The following is a 19,627-nucleotide window of genomic DNA, read 5'->3' as shown; positions in this document are numbered from 1 at the left end:
TAACCAAATTACTGGTTTGTCTACTCTATGATTGCCCACAGACCATGTGGCCCATGATTTCAATGATATCCTATGTGCTTTGGGGCTACTTAATATGAGCAGTTTCCATGCTGGGAGAAAACTCCAGAATCCCATTTTAATTGTAAAAAATGGACTTCACTGAGGGAGTCTCCCAAAATACCAACATGGCCGAGGGAGGGCACTGCACTTTTTGAAATTTCAAGTGTACTGAGAAAGCCCAGTGCTTGTATTTCCAGAAAAACTCCTATGATGTGGGGGTGGGGGGAGAGGCAGAGAAAGGAGAAAGCATTCCATACTAGATTTTACAAACAGTGATGGGACTCCCTTCTTTTTTGAAAACAGGTTTTATTTATTCATTTTAGAGAGAGAGAACAAGCGTAGGAGTGGGAAGAGGAGCAGAGAGACAGAGAGAATCTCCAGCAGACTTCGTGCTAAGCATGGAGCCCTACACATCAGGCTCAATCTCACGACCCTGAGATCATGGCCTGTGGCAAAACCAAGAATCAGTCGCTTAACCGACAGAGCCACCCAGGAGCCCCTGGACTACCTTCTTAGGCAGAGGCTCACTGAATACTAAACACGGAGCCCAGAAACAAGCAGCAGGAGCCCACAGCTGCAACCACCTCAGAAGCATGTTGTGTCATACCTGCAAGTTTTAGAAAATGGAATTCACTGCCAACATCAAAACCAGGAGATGGCTCATAAAAATCTGTATTACTGGCTTCTGAAAAAATTCAGATCTGGCAACCCTGGGTCTGTATGGCCACATGGCAATAATCAGCCGCCATTGAGAAGTGGCTGTCTGCTGGCCCAGGGGCTGCTGGCTTCCCTTGGCCACAGCCCCTGCCTGCTGCCTGGCCCGGGCAGTGCTAGACTCTGTGGTCAGTTAACCTCACAAAGAGCTATACTCTGTGCAATGCCAGCGAGTTCCTCCTCCATTTTGAGTTTTATTTGCCAGAGCTCATGGCTAAGAAAAATTCTGGTGATACTCAAGGCCAGTCCCGAAATACTGAAAGAGAATGAACTACACTCCAGCCACACTGGCCTCAGCAGAAGGTAAGCAATCCCTTCTATTGTGAGCCTGAGAGGTGGGCTTTCCTTCTTTTGGAAGTAAGGACTCTGTGGTCCTCTAGGCTCCTGCCCCATGTTTCCTAAGTGCAGAATTCCTGAGGATCCTGTTGCTAACTGCGTTTAATATGGGTTTAGCCAGCAGAAACACTGGAGAGTTTGCAAGCCTTTTGGAGGTAACAAAGCCTTAGGATAATTCAGGTTATCTTGTCTTTCTCCCTGATGAGGTTTTAAAAGGAAACTTAAAGAGAAACTGAGTCAGGATATGTAAACAAGTCTGCCTAAGGCTGGGGAATTCTGCCCTGTTTCTAGAATTCTTAGATGCCTACTCTTTTTTAATGAGACACGTCTAAAATCAGGTCACGTGTGTACATTTCACACAGCACGTCTTTACTTCCAACTCTCAGAGAAGCTATGATTAAACCAACCGTGCACCCTAAACTTAATGAGATCTTAGAATGGAGAACTCTTATTTCATTTTGAGTTATTGCTTCCTAGTGCCAAATGATGCTTCCGAGTTGGGGTCCAATGGAACATAAGGCTATGTGGCTGGGGCACCTGGCCGGCTCAGTCACAGGGGCATGGGATTCTGAGCTCAGGATTCTAAATTCCAGCCTCACATTAAGTGTAGAGATTACTTCGAAACAAAATCTTAAAAAAAAAAAAAAAAAAAAACTTATATGGCTAAAATTTAAGAGAAACACAGAAAGACATTTAGAAAGGATTCAGATGCTATTGTTGTCAGGCACTACTTGAAAATAAATATGCTGAGCATGCTCAAGGAAATAAAACAAAAAACTGAGAACTTCAGGAGAACACTGGAAACCTTAGAAACTTACCAAAGGAGCAATCTAGAATTGCAATGTGACAACGGCAGAAATGTAAAGCTCAGTGGGTAAGTAGAACAGCACATCAGATACAGCTCATGCATATTAATAGATGGAAACATAACTTACAAGAAAGAATTCAGAATGAAGCCCAAGAGTTAAAAAAATGGAAAATGTACAGGAAAATGTAAAGAAACAGTGAGAAAGTTAATAAAAGCATGTACCTGACATTCCAGGAAAAAGGAATGGGGTAAAGCCAGCAGAAAAAGTCTCTCCAACTGATTAAAGACATCTGTCTACAGATCCCAAGACAGGGAAATGTGAAGAAAACCACACAGAGACCTATTGCCCAAAACTGCTAAAAGTCAAAATCAGAGAAAAAAATTTTAAGCTGCCAAAGCTGGGAGAAAAATGGACGGGGAGAAACATACTTTGAGATAATTATAGTCATTATCTCTGGCTTGTAACATCAAAATGATTTTTGCCTCTTTATACTTTTTTCCCCCTGCTTGATAATCAGAACATGTAACCATAAAATTTTGTTGTTTATTGTTTTTGTGGTTGTTCGTTATTTTCATTTTTTAAAGTAGCAGTCAAAATGGTTTGGGTTCCCCTACTCAGCTCATAAACCTAGCCTTCAGTCTGCTATGCACGGTTTTTGACGTTCCCGTGCCCTCCACACTGTGGGCATCTCATTATCATCATCATAGAGTAATCCAACTTCTCTCCAGCTCTGATGGGAATGAGCTCTTTCACTAGACTCTGGGGGACAAAGAAGGGCTGCCAGAATCAGAAGACACAGGTTCAAATAATTATTTGGTTCCCAGTGTCCAGAGTAAGCACACAGTAGGTCATGGAAGGGACAAAGGGTAAAATGCATTCATTCTTCCACTTAATGAACCAGAGTGTGGGAAACTTACATAATTCTCCAAACCTTGTTTTTCTGGTCTGTAAAACAGGATAATAACACTTAGCAGGCTGGGCTGGTTTTGAGGAATAATTTACATAACACGTAGTCTCCTTTTCCCCTGTTTGCCTTTCTTTACAAAGCACCCAACTTCTTTTAAAAATCAATTCCTCGGGGCACCTGGGTGGCTCAGAGGGCTGAGCCTCTCCCTTTGGCTGGGGTCGTGATCTCAGGGATCTGGGATGGAGCCCCAAGTTGGGCTCTCTGCTCAGTGGGGAGCCTGCTTCCCTCTCTCTCTGCCTGCCTGCCTACTTGTGCTCCCTCTCTCTGCCAAATAAATAAAATCTTTAAAAAAAAAATCAATTCCTTGGGGTGCCTGGGTGGCTCAGTGTTAGGTGTCTGACTCTTTATTTCAGCTCAGGTCATGATCTCCAGGTCCTGGGATCGAGCCCTGTGCCAGGTTCCTCACTGAGTCGACTTGAGGATCGTCTTTCTTTCTCCCTCTGCCCGCCTCCCTACCCCAGCTCATGTGCTCTCTCTCTCTAAAATAAAAATAAATAAACCTTTAAAAAAAATCAATTCCCCAAATTCATACACCTTAAAGAAAAACCCACAAGGAAATCTAAAGTCCTATTATTGAGTCTATTTGGATATAAAACAAATAATGAATTCTGGAACACTGAAAAGATATTAAAAAAAGAAAAGAAGAAGAAGAAGAAGGGAGTTCTCACCAGAAACTAACCACGCTGGCACCCTGATCTCAGACTTTCAGCCTCCAGAACTGTGAGAAAATAAATTTCTATAGTTTAGAAATTAATCAATCAATTAATTAAATAAATCAAATATTCCACTCTATTTTCTGGCCTCTTGGTAATATCTATGCATGATGGGCTTCCAGACCTGGACTCAGGGTGTTGACTTAGACTTCTGAGTTTCAGCCACAGTCTCTGAACACTCATCTCTCTTAATCCTGCAAAATGAAGCCTTAAAATTGTATTCTTGTATCAAACCTCCACCAGGCATCATTCCTCTTCCCTCTCATTTATTTCTCGTACTTGCCAAAGCTGTGCACTCTCCGAGGATGTTTTTAAACAGTATTCTAAGACTTCCTCTGCACATCTCTTCCTCTCCCGTTTATTTTATTTTATTTTATTTGACAGAGATCACAGTCAGGCAGAGAGAGAATGGGGGAAGCAGGCTCCCCACCAAGCAGAGAGCCCAATGTGGGGCTCCATCCCAGGACCCTGAGATCATGACCTGAGCCGAAGACAGAGGCTTAACCCACTGAGTCACCCAGGCGCTGCATCTCTTCCAGTTTAGATGCTGACCTGCTGGGTCCTCAGACCACCTGCATCTCATCAAAGCCTGCTCCCCAGGGTTAGATTTCAAAAACTCTCTATTCCCCCTGTGGGTTCTCTTTTTAGAATCCTTTGTGTCTCCCCATTAAACAGATCCTTGATTCCTTTCTATCTGATTTTTCAAGGGCTTCATGCTTCCATTCTCCCCAGCAGGATAGACATTTTCACACAAAGCCAAGTGGGTATGTTAAGGAGCTGCACCCCTGGCCTGAAGGAGAACCCAGCTGCTGCTTTGCTAAGTAAAATATTCCAGGGTTAATAATAATAGCACATTGCCCTGGTCCTTTCAGGACCCAGCCCGGGGACATCAACACATTAAGCTTCGCACGCCTTTACACGTCCTCTCATGAACAGAAACAGTACTTGGGGGGTGCATTCTTGTTTCCAATAAACACTTAAAAAAACGACTCTCTAGCTGTCTTTTTTTCTCAAGGTGACGAGATGAGGTGGTTCGCTGTGATGCCACTTTACTGAAAGATATCTGGGAGCTTCGAGACGGCCCTGTAGTGAAAGCTATTGGTGTCCCATCCATATCCTTTCCCCAGGTCAGCTTCTACACATGAACCTGGCACCTGCCACCTTCGAAGACTGCCCTTGGGCATGGGCACCACCTTGCCTATATGAAGAGCTGAAAGATGCCAAGATGTCCATCCCCTCACACCCACCCCAGGGTTGCCCATAGATGACAACAGAAAGGTGTATAAATAGCTCAACTCCTGCTCCTCAAGGCATCATTTATCCTCCCCAGCACCCTGCCCCGGATTGGACTGAGTCTGGGAGTTGAGTCGAAATCACTCTTGCTTGGTTTCCTCCTCTTTCCCATCTTGCTTCCCCAACTCCCTCACTGGTTGATCTTGAACCTCCTTTCAGAAACCATCTGGGCCCAAAATCTTGGCTCAGTGACTGGCCTGGGGAACAAACTAAGCAAGGACAGTGCTATTTTCTTAGCCCTGGGCTTCAGGGCCCCTTGGGCCTCCCCATGGTGGCACTCCTGGTGGGGGTGGGGCAGGGTGACAAGACACCAGAGGAGCGGTCTTCTCAGTCCCGGGCATGAAGCTCTGCATGCCTTTTGGCTCCTGGCAGATCCTGACAAGGATGATTGCTGGGGCATCTAAAGAGATCCGATCTCATCAGAAGAGCCTGCAGCCTCCACAGTGCTCTGGCTGCTGGCCAGCCCCACCCCAACCCACCCCAGCAGGGATCAGGCGCTCTGTGACACCAAGCTTCTCCAGGCTAACCAGCGCGTACCCAGAATCCACCAGGTGAAGATTCGGTGCTGTCTGGGTAAAACCAGCAACAGTTTTACAACCCGAAGGTACAAAGGAGGCCCCAACAACAACAGACCGTACTTCTCACAAGTCCGAATTATGGATCTTAGACTTGGATTGAAACTGACATAAAGCAAGAAAAGTTACATCTTTCTCTCCCCTGACAGGTACACTAAGATGCCTACTGGATAGAAGGTATGCGAGCTGAGCAGGTCCAGAAGGTCTATAGGGAATGGGTATGATGATGATGGAGACATCTGAGAGTATATCAAGATAATGTGGAGACATTTCTAGGAAACGCGGTTCTTCGGTACACACAAATAACTCCACTATTTTGTGCTCTCTGATCAGTCAATTATACCGGCTATGACAAAGGAAGTCCACGCTCTTTATCCTAATTTAGGAAGTGGACCACCTTCCCATCCGCTTCATTATCGCAGTTGATCAAGGGCATGACTACGAAAGAAGAGACCATTAGTGAAGGCCCAAAAATATTTCCACAGGTTGGGACCACACACTTTCTAATCCGTGTCTGAAAAATGCTAGGCGACAGAGTTTGCTCAACTCCTTCAGAAGATTCCAAGTCTTTCAGGAAATATTATGGGCTGGCTTCACAAACACCACTGGAGTCTCCACTCACTTCTGCCACTCCATCCAATAAAGAGCTGGGCTGGTTCTTATGCACACACACTTGTGTGTGTGTGTGTGTGTGTGTGTGTGTGTGTGTGTGTGAGAGAGAGAGAGAAAGAGAGAGAGAGAGAGAGACTGAGAGAGAGAGAGCACGCGCGCTCGTTAAAGAAAGAGCAAGATTTCGATTCTCAGGTCTAACACTGGATCTTCTAAAATCAACAATACAATCCTATTTTGAGTGTCCTTCAGACAATGCAGTCCAAATATATGTTATTCAGCCCTGATCCAAGGCTTACCTAATACTGTAAAGAAACAACCAAATGCTGATCTAGCTAACCTGAGTACTAGCCCTCTATGAAGTCAGCCCCTCAAAGAGATATTTCCGGGAGGTACTTCAAGCTGAGTTCCCCCAGAAGCAGGCTGTGAGACAGAGAATGCAAGTAGCTTGTTTAGGTGGGAATCCCAGGAAGAATAAATAGTAGTGAGACAGGGAAGTTCACATTATCAAGAAAGTTACCACGGGGGGCCACGGAGGGTCAATGCCTTTGGGAGACACAGTGGAATCTGCCTCTGACTTATCCTACCCAAGGATCAAGGGGTAGGAGCTATTACCTACCAAATGCGATCAATCATTTGTGGAAGGATGATGGGATTGACATTAGTTCCTCAGCACCTCCTGTCTGCCCACATACATGAGCCAGTGGGCTTTGGGAGCCCAAGAAAACCCTGAAGCAGAGCATAGGAGTATGGGGTTGGAAGCCAGCAGGGCAGCATACATGTTAATGGTACAAGTGTAATAAAGCCCAGCTACCTTCATTTTTTCAGGAGCAGCAGAAGGTAGAAGGATCTAGCCTTTAGAAATATTTAGTATAAAAAGAAGTCACATTTGTTATTTACAAGACAGAAGTGGAAAACATTTCCCCAGCACCCATGCGTCTTCAGATAAGGAGAGAGGAAGGACTAGGGGTTGTAATAAAATGGGTCATATTTGCATCTCCTGCTGAACTTGGGTTCACTTTCACTTAATATACAATGAGAGCCATACCACCTAAGGCATTTCTCTGTTTGCCTTTGCTGCCAGAAAATTCAGAATCAGAGACAGCCAAGGCCGATCATTTCACTGGATGAAAACGTGGAAGCGCCATTTCACACCCTTGTGTGAATATTCTCTTTTCTCGTTCTGTTCTTGCCCTGCTTCTAAATCGTTTTGATTCCTTGTAATTACTATTACTCATACTCTGCTTGTCTTCAGAAATGGTTTAATGTCATTTACAGAACTGCACATCAAAAAGTGTACATTTCTTTTCTGGATATGCATAGGAATGAAATACTTGTGAAAGCCAGACAGCCCCCTGATAAAAAAAAAAAAAAAAAAAAAAAAAAAAAAAAAAAAACTAAACCAGGGTGCTCCTTTTTCTTTTTAATAAGAACTGAAAGATTATCTGAGAATTCTGGCAAAGGAAACAGATCCAAAGTCAACACAATTTGTGACCCCTTACCTAGCTGGTCTTGGGGGCTGGGTGATGGGGACATGTTGGTCTCAATTCTTAGCACACTCTTGGTACACACCCGATCTCACAGGTCTCCAAAATCGAGGAAACAGTTTGTGACAGAATTTTCATTTTATTTGGAAAAGGCATTAACTTTCTGACTGGGCTTTGTTCATTCTAGAAACCTGAATGAACATGAGAGCAACAACACCCAGAGACAAGCCCTGGATGGGCCCCCTCTCTTCCTCACTTTTCCTGTTCAGCTTATATTTGAGTGTAGTGCCTTTGGGCTAAACCCATTATCTTTCACCTCCACAAAGGTTCCCCCCCACACACCAGGCATAAAGACACCAACAGGAGTCCCCACCACAAACCCTTTTTATCTCTTTCCAGCCAATGGAACGCTGTCCCCTGATGCTACCCAGCCCCCTGTGGGTGCGAATGAGACCGTATCCATGCGAAATTAGCTTGGATGGCACACACTGCTCTTTCTTCATCCAGCAGCAGTTTGGAGGCTAAGGCTCATAATTAGCTATTTGATCTTAATCAGTATTGTCCTTGGCCCCTGGTACACTGTGTCTTTCGGATACCACTTTTCCGGTGTTTGGATGGCCTACTTACTAAGACAGCAGACACTGCCTGTGTCTAAGAGACAGGTCAACTTTGAAAAATGTTCAGAAAGTACTGGCCATTTTACTTGGGTTCAAAATCAACCTGACATCCTCGTCTCGTGGAGTAAGTGAGTAACCTACGTATTCGGGTAGAAACTTAGCTACCCTTCCCCTAGAGGACCTAGAGCACCAGGCGGTGACAGTCCTCCCCTAATCTCCGGTTTCTGAGTCAGCTATTGGGGATGGGGTGGGAGGTGGATAATGATGCTAAACTACTGGGGGAAACGTCCCCCTGCAGCGTTTATAGTCAGCTTTTCAAAATAGAAGAACTACGCAGCATGGAAATCATGGAAATCACTTGAACGAGGCAATCGTGTTCTGTTTAGCCTTGGGGATGGAGACAATGGGCTGCTGAGCCCATCTGAGTCCCAAGAGACTTTGCCCTCTTAGTCATGCTCAGCGCCACCATCACCACCACCAAGGCTTTCCTAGAGGAAGGTGTGGCCAAGAACCACGTGGTACGGGACCTCTCCCCAGCCCTTGAGAAAGGCTGATATTGGAGTTGTTTTATGTTTCTGCCAAATAGAAGGAAGAAAATATGCTGCATAGCCCTGCCTTATTTCCCCAGGGCCTCGTGCCTACCAGACACTCCACACTGTTGGGCTAGATGGATCTGTCAAGTGGCGAGGGTCACAGTACCTACCCCGCGGGGACGCTGAAACGATGAAATGAGACAAGGTCACAGAAAGCACACAGCCTGGCCTACACTGGGAACAGAGACAGTAGAAACTACTGTTGTTTTCAGTACCTGGATGCCAGCGGACGTGTCTTCTGTTTTGTAGAGAGGAAGGTTTCCTCTTCTGAAGCAGGGTGACAGAGGGAGGTAGACACCCCAGGAGGCAGAAGCTTTTAGAGAAAAGTGGGGGGCCCTCTAGCTTCGATCAAGGGGCTAGTGTCCGTCTCACGGTCCGTGAAGGCAGGGATGTTTGTCCCCAGCAGAAGTTCGTTCTGCTTTGCTGTCACGTTCTCCCACTCTCTGCACCCTCCAGCCTCTTCCCTCGGTGGCAGCCAGCCCACCCTTGCTCTAATGGATTACCTCTTCACCTAGAACCAAAATAAAATCTGCCTCAGGCGTTAGGTCCTGCCTCGGTGACCTCAGCTGCCAAAGCAAAAGCCAAGAGGGCCCTGTCAGGGGCAGGCGCGTGGAAGGAAATTCTTAGTAAAACGATGTGGGTCTGGCCCTTGCCAGTCTGAGGGCTGCTCCGTCCCGAGCTCGTGGAGAAGTCAGGCTGGAAAGTTCACAGTGCAGCATCCCAGGTCCTCTTATTATCTGCTGGGGTGGTGTCCATAATGAAAAGGATTGCTGACTCGTCCAATGCACCCGTCCTATACCAAGCACCAAGCATCCCAGAATGGGGTATAGCAATGCTTTGTTAAGAGGATCGAGGCCCGTGGAGCCCATCAGGGTTAATGCTAAAATGTGACACCATCGAGGCAGACTCAGACTCACCCAGCAAGGAATGGCCCAAACCACAAGGCAACGCGTCCTCTGAATTATAAAACAAACAAATGCCTTGATAACTGTATAAAGGCAGCCTCTGCTATATTCAGTAATAGCTCTTGCTTTTCAGATCTTAACCTAAATGAGATGGCATCCCTCTAAATACACCACAAAGGATGTCAGAGATTCATTTCCGTGCTAGGGAGGGAAGTAGAGGGGAGGCTTAGGTGTAAGGAGACGTATGAGAAGGTAGCTGTCCATTAGCTCATGGTCTTCTTGGGGCTCCTCCAATTTCTGAAGCCTCCGGGCTATCAAGTACTTGATAACAGCTATGGATTCTCCAGGACTCTTCTATGGGATTATCTCTCTACCTCTCATGCTGTCCCATGCCCGTCTGCTCATTCTCTTTGGTGCCATGTCCCTCTAATCAAACATCTCAGCGATAGTCTGGAGCACCAGTTTCCTACACGACCACCAGGAGACAGACATATAGCCCATCCCATGTTAAATGAGGGACTTCTGAAAAACCCCGTGAGAAAAAGGGAGGCTGACCAGATAACATGATGCTTGGGCAACCCACCACGGAGTGTCCAAATCCAGTCCCTCGCGGGCATTACTCCCTCATCATTTCTTAACGCCCCGTCTCTGGGCTGCCCTGGTTACAAAGACTCCCCTAACATCATGCCCAGTGGGGGTGTCTTCTCCTGGGATCTACGATTCCTCATGATAATGACATTGGCAGTGTCTACTTGCCTGTTAAAACCAGATCCTTCCTGCCTGTACCCAAGTGCCATGATAAGCAAGACTTCGTATCTAGCCATGACCTGCAAAATGCGTTCACGGAGGAAACTGAGAAAGTTGAGGGGAGAATTTTCCTAAACCCTGGAACCCCAAGAAAAGTGTGTCATAATCATCTAGTCTGTAGAAACTGGTGTTGTTCCCCAACCCCTTATCTGGAGAATCCCCTACTTCCTTCCAAACTTTCAATGGCCATAATAGGGGAGGCGAAAGAGGATAGTATGCGAAGTGAAATACGACCAAGAAAGACCAATACCACAAAGTTTCATTCAGATGTGGAATCTGAAAAGCAAGACAAATGACTAACAAAAAACAAAGGGCACCTGGGTGGTTCAGTGGGTTAAAGCCTCTGCCTTCCACTCAGGTCATGACCCCAGAGTCCTGGGATCGAGCCCCACATCGGGCTCTCTGCTCAGCAGGGAGCCTGCTTCCCCCTCTCTGCCTGCCTCTCTGCCTGCTTGTGATCTCTGTCTGTCAAATAAATAAAATCTTAAAAAAAAAAAAAAAAAAGGCAGAAATGGATCTATAAACATAGAGAACAAAGGGGTGGTGACCAGAAGGAAGGAGGTGGGGGATGGGCTAAAGGGCGAAGGAGCTTGGGAGACCCAGGCTCCCAGGTAGGAAATGGGTAAATCACAGGAATGAAAGGCACAGAATACAGCCAGTGATACCGGCACAGAGGGCAGAGAGTGGCACACAGTGGCAGGGAGCCTAGCATAACCTAGAGAGAAACTGAGTCACTACGTCCTACACCTGAACTGAAACTAATGAAACATTGTGCGTCAACTATACTCCAAAAAGAAAAATAATGGCTCCCGGGACTCAACTCAGCGCCTTACAGGTAAGGATTATTTCATTCCGTTCCCCACACACGCTCTGAGAAATATGTGGTATTATCTTTCTGAACTTTATAAGTGGGGAAACTGAGGCCCGCGGGAGGGAAACGGGCTGCTCAGGTCATCTGGCTGGTAAATGTAGGCTGAGAGTCAAACCCAGGTCTCTCTGCCCAGAGAGCCCTAGCTCTTCACCCCAGGATGTACTATCCCACTACGGACAAAGAGGCTCCTGTCTTCCGTAAATTAAGGCTGAGACTAGACCTTGGAACGATGTGAAAGCCAGGTCACAGTTCATGTTTACAACGCCGCTCCTGAGAGCTCTTAGGACAATCCGCACGCATCCCGCCGCAGCCCGTCATCTCCCGTCTGCAACAGGAAAGGTGATCTTGACCCACTGGCGGCCTCGGCACATTCCCACTGCGCCAGGGTTACGGTTCCCATGAAAACCCCGAAGTTCCTAATCACTTATTCTGATGAGAAATGCGGTTGCCCCTTTGAAGCTAAAGTATAAAGTGAACCCCTCATCTGGGGCTCTTTCTTCCCAGTCCTTGGGACAGGCTAGTGGGAAACCTGACGCTCCAAACCCCAAACGAATCCGGATTCCCCAGTGTTCTTTAATTGGTGGAAGCCGATTTGTTTTGTTCAAGGCGCATCAGAGCCTGCAGTGTGAGCTTTGTGCCCCAAGATTTAGCCCGTTTCATCGTCCTTCATTAGGATGCAAGGGAAAGCCCAGGCATTGATAACTGGGCCAGGGGAACAAAGGCAACATGGAAACTAGAGCGGGGCAATGAATCCCTCGCTTTCCACTGGTACAAAACAAGATTCCCACCATTTACTCAAGAACTTATTTTGTCCTTGTGTTCTATACAAAGAAACAGGAAACTTCAGAGAGGAGGAGAAAAAAAAAAACTTGGGGGGGAACCCGTGGTTCCTTACACGGTGGCCCAGGGAGGTTGGGGTCACCAAGGGTGCTGGCAGGAGGCTAGCTTGGTCCCAGAGCTGAGGAGGGGCCAACTCCCTGTTTTTTGCTCTCAGAGGAGGTCACCTGAGAGCAGAGGAAGTTTGCTCCCCCTTGGGAAACACCAAGAGGAGAGATCTGGGGTGGCAGCAATATGGACCGCACTGGGAACAGTCAGCCTCTTGATGACCAAGTGAACCAGACCTGTGCAGGTCGCTTCTTCTTCCTCCTTTACTACTCTAGGGAGTCCGGGCACCAGACCTTCCCTCAGACCCATTCACCTTCCTTTGAAAATAAGTCCATTCTCAACTTGACAAGAAGAGACCCTCGTCTCTCAAATGTGAGCTCTGATTCTTATTTTGAGGACCGGTGATTGTAATGGCTCATCTTGTAAACTAGTGAAGTCTTTTGGGGGACCATTTCAGCTGTTCTTCTTCAGAGTTTAAATCTATGGACCCTTTGAACTAACAGTTCAACATCCAGGAATTTCTTTTACAAAAATACCTCTAACACATGAATCAAGAAATCAGTGTTGGGATACTCATTGCTCCTTTCTTTAGAGTAATAAATTAAGTATAGGACCAAGTCCATCTTAAGGGATTAGATGAGTGTATATGATGGTATACACATCCCTACAAGGGAATACTCAGAAAATCACTTGTTTTTAATGAAGTAGGCCAACATGGACTGGCCTGGGGAAAATGTCCATGAGGCGGGGACCGAAAACAACAAGTTGAAAAATTGCCTGTATACTTTAATCCACTTTTGTCTGAAACTTGGTTTCTCAAATTGGGCATGGCTGACACTTGGGCCAGATCACTCTCTGGTCTGGGTCTGCATGGGGGGTCTCCACCCTCTCGATGCCAGAGGTAGCCTCCCCTCCCTGCAATGAGGACAATCAACAATGTTTCTAGATGTTGCCAAAGGCCCCTGAAGGCCAGAATAGGAGCTAAAATCCCAACAGAGAATCAGTGATTTAAGATACTGATTTATCAACAACTTGGATTTGCACATCATAGAAAAAAGTCCAACAGGACCACAATAACAGTGATTCCATTGGGAACCAGGATGGGTCAGGGGAAATAATGTGGTTTTTTAATTTGATACACTGCTGGACTGTTTGATTATTTTTACACAAATATCTTTCTTCTGTAAGTAAGCAGAAAATCGATTTCTATTCCAGTCCCACTCACATTCTTAAATATATACCAAGAAAAGAGTGAGAATAGCTTACATCAAGAGACAGAGAATTGCGATTCTCTCTGGAAATGAGTGACAGGCAGAGCTTACCTGGTGAGGAAAAGTCCTTTAAGAGGACTAGATAATGGGACACACTGACATGCCCAGAGCTTGTCCATTGTTCAGCTGGTGAGAACCGTGTCTGGGAAGCAGTGAACAGTATGGAAACTATGAAATTCTAGCCTTGAGTTTTGAAGCGGATGGGGACCAGTGACTTGTGTTCTCTGTTTTATCTGCTAAATCCTTTATCTGCTAAAAGGAACATCCATCCACCTTCCCGCAAGACTTCGGAAGGGCAGACCGTTAAGGCAGCATCTATGAAGCGGTTCCCCGCATCAGATCTCCTACCGCTTCAATAAAAGATGGAATTCTCATTCATATTTGATTTGGTGCTTTTAAAGCGATTTTGTAAAACAAATGCCGGGTTCAATTTGGGCTTTTCAAAGTTTAGAGAATCCCAGAATACTCGAGTTTCTTGTTCATTTTGAAGCAATTTCCTCCAGGGATCTTCTTCCAGTTCAGTGGTATACTCATAAAGAAAACAACAAAGTAAATATCACCCCCCCTTTTGTTTTTCTAGCTAATAGGTTACTCTAGAAAACTACTAAGGTTTTGGTTTACAGTTTACAAGGTAAACTGCCACAGCCAATTTTCGTGATGCTTCTTCCCTCATTGAGTTAGCTGGAACTCATTCTGAATTTCCTAAAAGGAAAAACAAATCTAAATCTTACAAAAAATAATAAAACATTTGATCTCCCACATGAATGCCAGCAAATGATCAGATATCCACCACCAATACCCTCACCTAGTTACAACTACAAAATACTAAGGGAATTTTGTTTTTTGAGTGACAGTTTAAAAAGTGGCTAGAGGGAATTCTCTTGTCCATCTAGGCTGGTGTTCTGAGACCAAAAGTGATTTGAGACAGTTCATAACTCAGATTATGATTCAGTTCATAATGACACATTTTACAGTCTTTTTCATTACATGTGTTTGCTTTGTTTTCCTTTGTTCTCTGGATGGAATAACAATGCTAAGAAGTCTGTTTGACTTGTAAGCAACTCCTTAATATTTTAAATTGATCAAACTTTTGATCAATTTCTCTCCTTGCCACCACCACCCCCCATTCCTTACCCCTGCCCTGATCTGACCCAACTCCTTAAAGCATTTTGGCTTATTTGGTAATATTTCACTTGTCTCCAATTTCACCTTGTTTTTCAAAGCTCTAGTTATTGTGCAATCAGTTAGTTCATCAAGAAATTAAGCCTCTCCCTTCTCCCCTTTTTTTCTGCCTCTGAATTTTAAAGGGTAAAGCCCAGGATTTGCCATTGTCAAGATTCCAGATTTGCTCTATACACACATTTTTAAAACAAAGAGAAAGCAGCATTTCTCTTCTCTGCCTTGCATACAACACCACAGATTCAAACAAGGCAGGAACCATGAAGCAGAACATCTTTTTCTAAGCACCGCGCATAGCCACACCAGGTCAGCTGCACCAAGCTGAAGCAAGGGATGCTTTCGGAAGAATGCAGTGACACACCCGGGGACACACTGGTGACACCATGGCTTCCGTCTGCCTTGTTTACAAGGCAAACTCATGAAATTGACTGAAAAATAAGCGAGACGTATAGAATGCTACCAGACCAGGGTCTCTTACAGGATGACCCTGAAGTACCTACGTATGATAGTTATGATAGTAGCAGACCCTGCTGGTGATCTGCCCTCAGATGCTGCTTGCCTTCCCCATCCTCCAGTCCACACTGTTTTGCTTCCAGTGGCCTTCACCTGAGATCTCTTTGGTTATTCAAGGATTTACTGGAACCACTCTGCCCACATGCATAGAAAGTCAGGCATGTTCTCCTACACACCCAGGGCAGCTCTTGGCCAATGGCTGGTCTCAGGGGGGCTATGAAAGCCCAGCTGCCTTGCTATAAAGCCAGGACCCACTCGGAGATGTAATTTACAAGCCAGATTCCACTGAGGCTGGATTTTGCCTGAAATCACACCTTTGCTTGGCTTCCCTCCCTTCCCAGCCCAGCTTCCCCACTCCCTTGCCAGCTTCTCTGGAACCGAGTCCTAATATACCACCTGTACCTACACTCATCACTCAGGATCTGCTGGGGGAAAACCCTACCTAGGCTCTTATCTGTCCTCTTTTGCCTTGCCCCCAAATTTTCAACCTTCTCATTCTTCTGCCCATCTCCCTCTGCACTGAGAGCTGTAGTTCATGACATCTGTGTGAGGTCTCAAATCTCTGTTAGAACATGTGTCACATCCAAGGCTTGGTTACCAGAGACCCCTGAGAAATGACTTCCGGTTAGTGCTGAGGTCCTCTATGCCAATGGTTTCAGACCACGCAACAACATCCCAGAGTCTATGAATGCTACCCTGGGGCAGACCTCCAAATTTCAGATCTTACCATGGACAGGGAGTTTAGATGAGAGCCCCAGGAGCCTCTGTGATGGTGGCTTTCTCCTGTTGGCCCTTCGTCCATGTTTTTGAGCTCTGAATATGATCTGAGGCCATCAAAGTCATATCTTTTTGAGGGGTATAAGCAGCAGGGGAGGTCTGGAAATGTCAATGGGAAGACCTGGGTGGTTGCAGACACCCTGAGTCAGAAAGGCTGCCCAACCCCGAGAAACCCTCGATGGGATTGTCCACATTATGTGCCACTCTGGACAGACCAACCTAATCACCAACAACAGGCTTCGCAAGTTCCCAGAGCCCTCTCCACACCAGCCCCACGAACACCCTAACTCTCACTCCGGAGGCATACTCACGATTTTCACAGCGCTGCCCGGTGTAGCCTGCCAGGCAGGCACACTTGTAAGATCCGGTTTTGTCAAGGAGGCAAGTGCCATCGTGGAAACAGGGAGAAGAGGAACATGCTGTAAGAGAAAAGGCAATTTCCCTCAGGGTCACTGAGCGGTGAGGTCAACGTCTTCAAGCCCGGAGACTTGACCAGAGTCTTTCGCTTGCCTATTCCAGTCTTCCTCTTACAATACTTTTTTTTTTACTGGATTCCTGTTAGCATTGTTTAAGAATGCCTGAAACAGGTATGTATCTCGTTATTTGATATTTTTGAAGGCCCCAGAAGTATGGTCCTATAGTCCAAAAAGCCTAACACCAACACAAATAGGTACACCATGTGATTAGGGCAGAGGTACACCTTGAACCCTCCCATAAGGACTCCAAGAGATGGAGGCAGCCTCGGGGAATTTTCGATCATCTTTTTTCAAGAAAGCATCCTGGGCAAGAAGGGAAAGGAACTGGAAGAGCTTCAAGACACTGTTGAAAACGTACCTGAGAATTTCCTAGCATGCATTCTGTACACATTAGTCCTGCAAAATGTTGAGGTGTTCAGCTGAGAAAGGGCTGTGGACTCAACTATGGTGGGGAAGCACTACTGGCATTAAATTATAATTAACCGGATTTCTTTACTGCAGAACTTCTCAGACTGTTCCAAGTCCTAATGTGCACTGCACATAACGCCTGACCTTTCCCAAACTCATGTGACTGCGTCTTTACAGAAGACTATTTTTCTACAGAGAACACTTTGGGAAACAGAGGTCTGTGTGCTAACCCACTCTAACCCTACATTCACTTATCCTGACATGGAAATACACTGCCGGGCCCAGTTCCACAAGCCCGTACAGAGGGCGCCCCCCACCCCTCCCCGTGTGAGGCACCAGAGTCGGACATTCTGTTTACCAAACTAGAGCTTTCTGACAAAAAATACACAATGACCATCACCTGATGCATAATAGATTTAGTGTCAGGAAAGAGGAAAAAGTGTTCTAAGATGCTCCAGCTGGGACAAAATCAAAACCCACTGGAACAAGAGAAAAGGGTTAGCAGAGGAAAACGCATGGGACACACACCCCTGAGGGCTGGGATTGGCTGGCAAGTGTGGAGGAGTTCACCTTAGCCTGAGGTAAAAACCCAAGTATAAGCACACGAACAGGGTGTCTGAGGAACCGGAAGTGCTACCTTCTACTTGACCACACAGACCAGCATTTCCCAAAGTTCTCCAGTGGAGGCTGAGGAATCCCCTTCCAAGGAGGAAGAGACCCTCCTGACCCTCCCCCAGTCCCAGGGTCACAGGCTGGTGAGCCACTGCTGCTTCTCCTGGCTTCCCTGACAGCCAGCCTTGCTGACTGCCACCAGGATCCCCATGCCTCAAGTGTGCCCTTACCCAGCTGTGGCTGGCCCTGTATTCCCAAGGGCAAAGACCAGCCACAGGCTGACCCAACTCCCCATACCACAGCATCACAGCCGCCAGAACCCCCAGGCTGGCACAGCTCCACAGGGGACATCCTCGGAAGACAGTGGGCCCACAGATGAGCAGCAATGGCTGAGTGCTCACGGGAGACAGTCTAAGGGAAGGGCAGGTGGGGCAGGGTTGGGGGGAGCATCTGCTGAAAGGACAAGGCTGCAGAAGGCTGACCCCAACCACACCCACCATCCCAGGGCTGCCACCAACTTTCCTGAGGCTTTGGTACCCTACCTTCCCTAGGAAGCCATAGTGATCAAAATGCCACTACAATGGCTAACCAGGTATTTTTAGAAAAAACAGAACTTGAAGCCCAAGCTCAGTCTGGAAAGCCAGATCCAGTCCGATCTCAGAACAGGGAGAGCTGAGGGTCCTTCCCTAGGACTGCACATTTTGCTAATTTGGGTCCGATCCTACTTCCTGATATGAACAGGGCAGGAGTTCAAGTCAGGCCTAGAGCTTCTCACAAAGTGAGTGCCATTTACCACCGAGAGAAACACTTTTAATGCCTGTTTTGCAAATAATGGGGAGGTCCAGGGCACCCCAGTGGTTGGGCAGCTACGGAGCGTGTCCTATATACCAGACATTGTGCCAAGCTCTTCATCTCCTTCGTCTCCCAGAAACTCCTTACTGGATCAGGGTCTATGCTTTCTGCCTTACTCACCAATTGGGAAACCAAGGCCTGGAGAAGTTGAAGAATTATCCCAGGTCACACAGCTTCATCTGCCAGAGCTCCAAAGCTAATGCCCTTAACCATGAAAGGCCCCCGAGGCTGAGCCAACTTCTTGGTGACCTTGGAGCCAGACACGGCCTGGCCTCCCTCTGCTCCAGCATGTGTACATCCATAGTAACTAGCTAAGCCTCTGGCTGAACATTTCTAAAATACACCTGCCTCTCCTTCTTCCTTTTCAACATGTCGGTTGCTTCCAAGAACCCAGCACAAAGGGCTTTAATCAGGCTGAGCAGGGAGGAGGCGTGGAACACAGAAAGGAAACATCTGCCAGGAGCACAGCCTTACAATGCTGTATCTGTCTCCATGGCCCCTACCTGTGATCTCCTCAAAGATGGCATGGAAGCCATCAAAATTCTTGGAGCCATCTGAATGGAAGAGAATGTGGAGTGAGGAGTCCGTGCTGCGGATGGGCGCTGGCCGCTCATTGCCACAGAAGCGCTTGATGATCTGGCTGCTGCTGCTGTCGCCGTCGCGGACCTCCACGTAGTCATACTGGCACATGTAGTCAAACTCCAAGCTCAGCATGACGAACCTGTGGGCAGAGAGGGAACAACAGGAAACAGGTGTGCTCCAGCCCCTCCTGCGGTCCCTGAGCAAGCCCAAGGTCAGATGATGAACAGGTCTTAGAGGAGCGGTGCCACTGGCCTCATTGGACAGAATAAGGGGCCTGGACAATGTGAGGTCAGGTGAATTCCTTTTAGCAGAGGGACATTGGTGTGTGTGTGTGCTTGTCTGGGCCAAGGGAGTCCCTATTCCATCCAGAACATCTCTCTCTGCACATGCTGGCCTCTCTTCCAGGGTCACTTTTCTCCCAGGGTTCAAGGCTGGTTCCTTCCTATCCTCAGGCCTCCCCTGAAATAGTCTCTCCTCAAAGAGGTTTCCTTGACAACACTTTCTAAAGGAGATCCCCTGTTTTCTTCATAATGGGTATATAAATTTTAATTTACTTTATGTGCTCGATTTTGTCTGTGTGTGTGTGTGTGTCCTCAGGCACACACAGACATGCCTATCTCTTCCACTAGGCTGTAAATTTCGTGAGTGTAGGGGAAAACAGCTGGCTTCTTCCACCATTGTTTGCACACTACCCAACACAGTGTCTGGCATATAGA

At 46.7% G+C, this 19,627-nt stretch overlaps 1 protein-coding gene across 6 annotated transcripts in view; it reads right to left on the bottom strand.

Annotated features, from left to right (window-relative positions):
- Window positions 1-19,627, bottom strand: part of PAMR1 (peptidase domain containing associated with muscle regeneration 1) — a 150,372-nt gene that overhangs the window by 11,853 nt on the left and 118,892 nt on the right. For all 6 annotated transcript variants that reach the window (XM_045066019.1, XM_045066020.1, XM_045066021.1 and 3 more), the window contains 2 exons: window positions 18,833-19,050; window positions 16,293-16,400 (listed from right to left, as the gene is read on the bottom strand). In XM_045066019.1, coding sequence (XP_044921954.1) covers window positions 16,293-16,400; window positions 18,833-19,050 — 326 coding nt within the window. The remainder of the gene's footprint in view (window positions 1-16,292; window positions 16,401-18,832; window positions 19,051-19,627) is intronic.

The sequence above is a fragment of the Mustela putorius genome, unplaced genomic scaffold (assembly GCF_011764305.1).
Source record: "Mustela putorius furo isolate JIRA1106 unplaced genomic scaffold, ASM1176430v1.1 tig00003859_pilon_pilon_pilon, whole genome shotgun sequence".
Taxonomy (NCBI): Eukaryota; Metazoa; Chordata; class Mammalia; order Carnivora; family Mustelidae; genus Mustela; species Mustela putorius.
The sequence above is the reverse complement of the archived record's forward strand: the minus strand, read 5'-3'. Positions and strand labels throughout refer to the sequence as shown.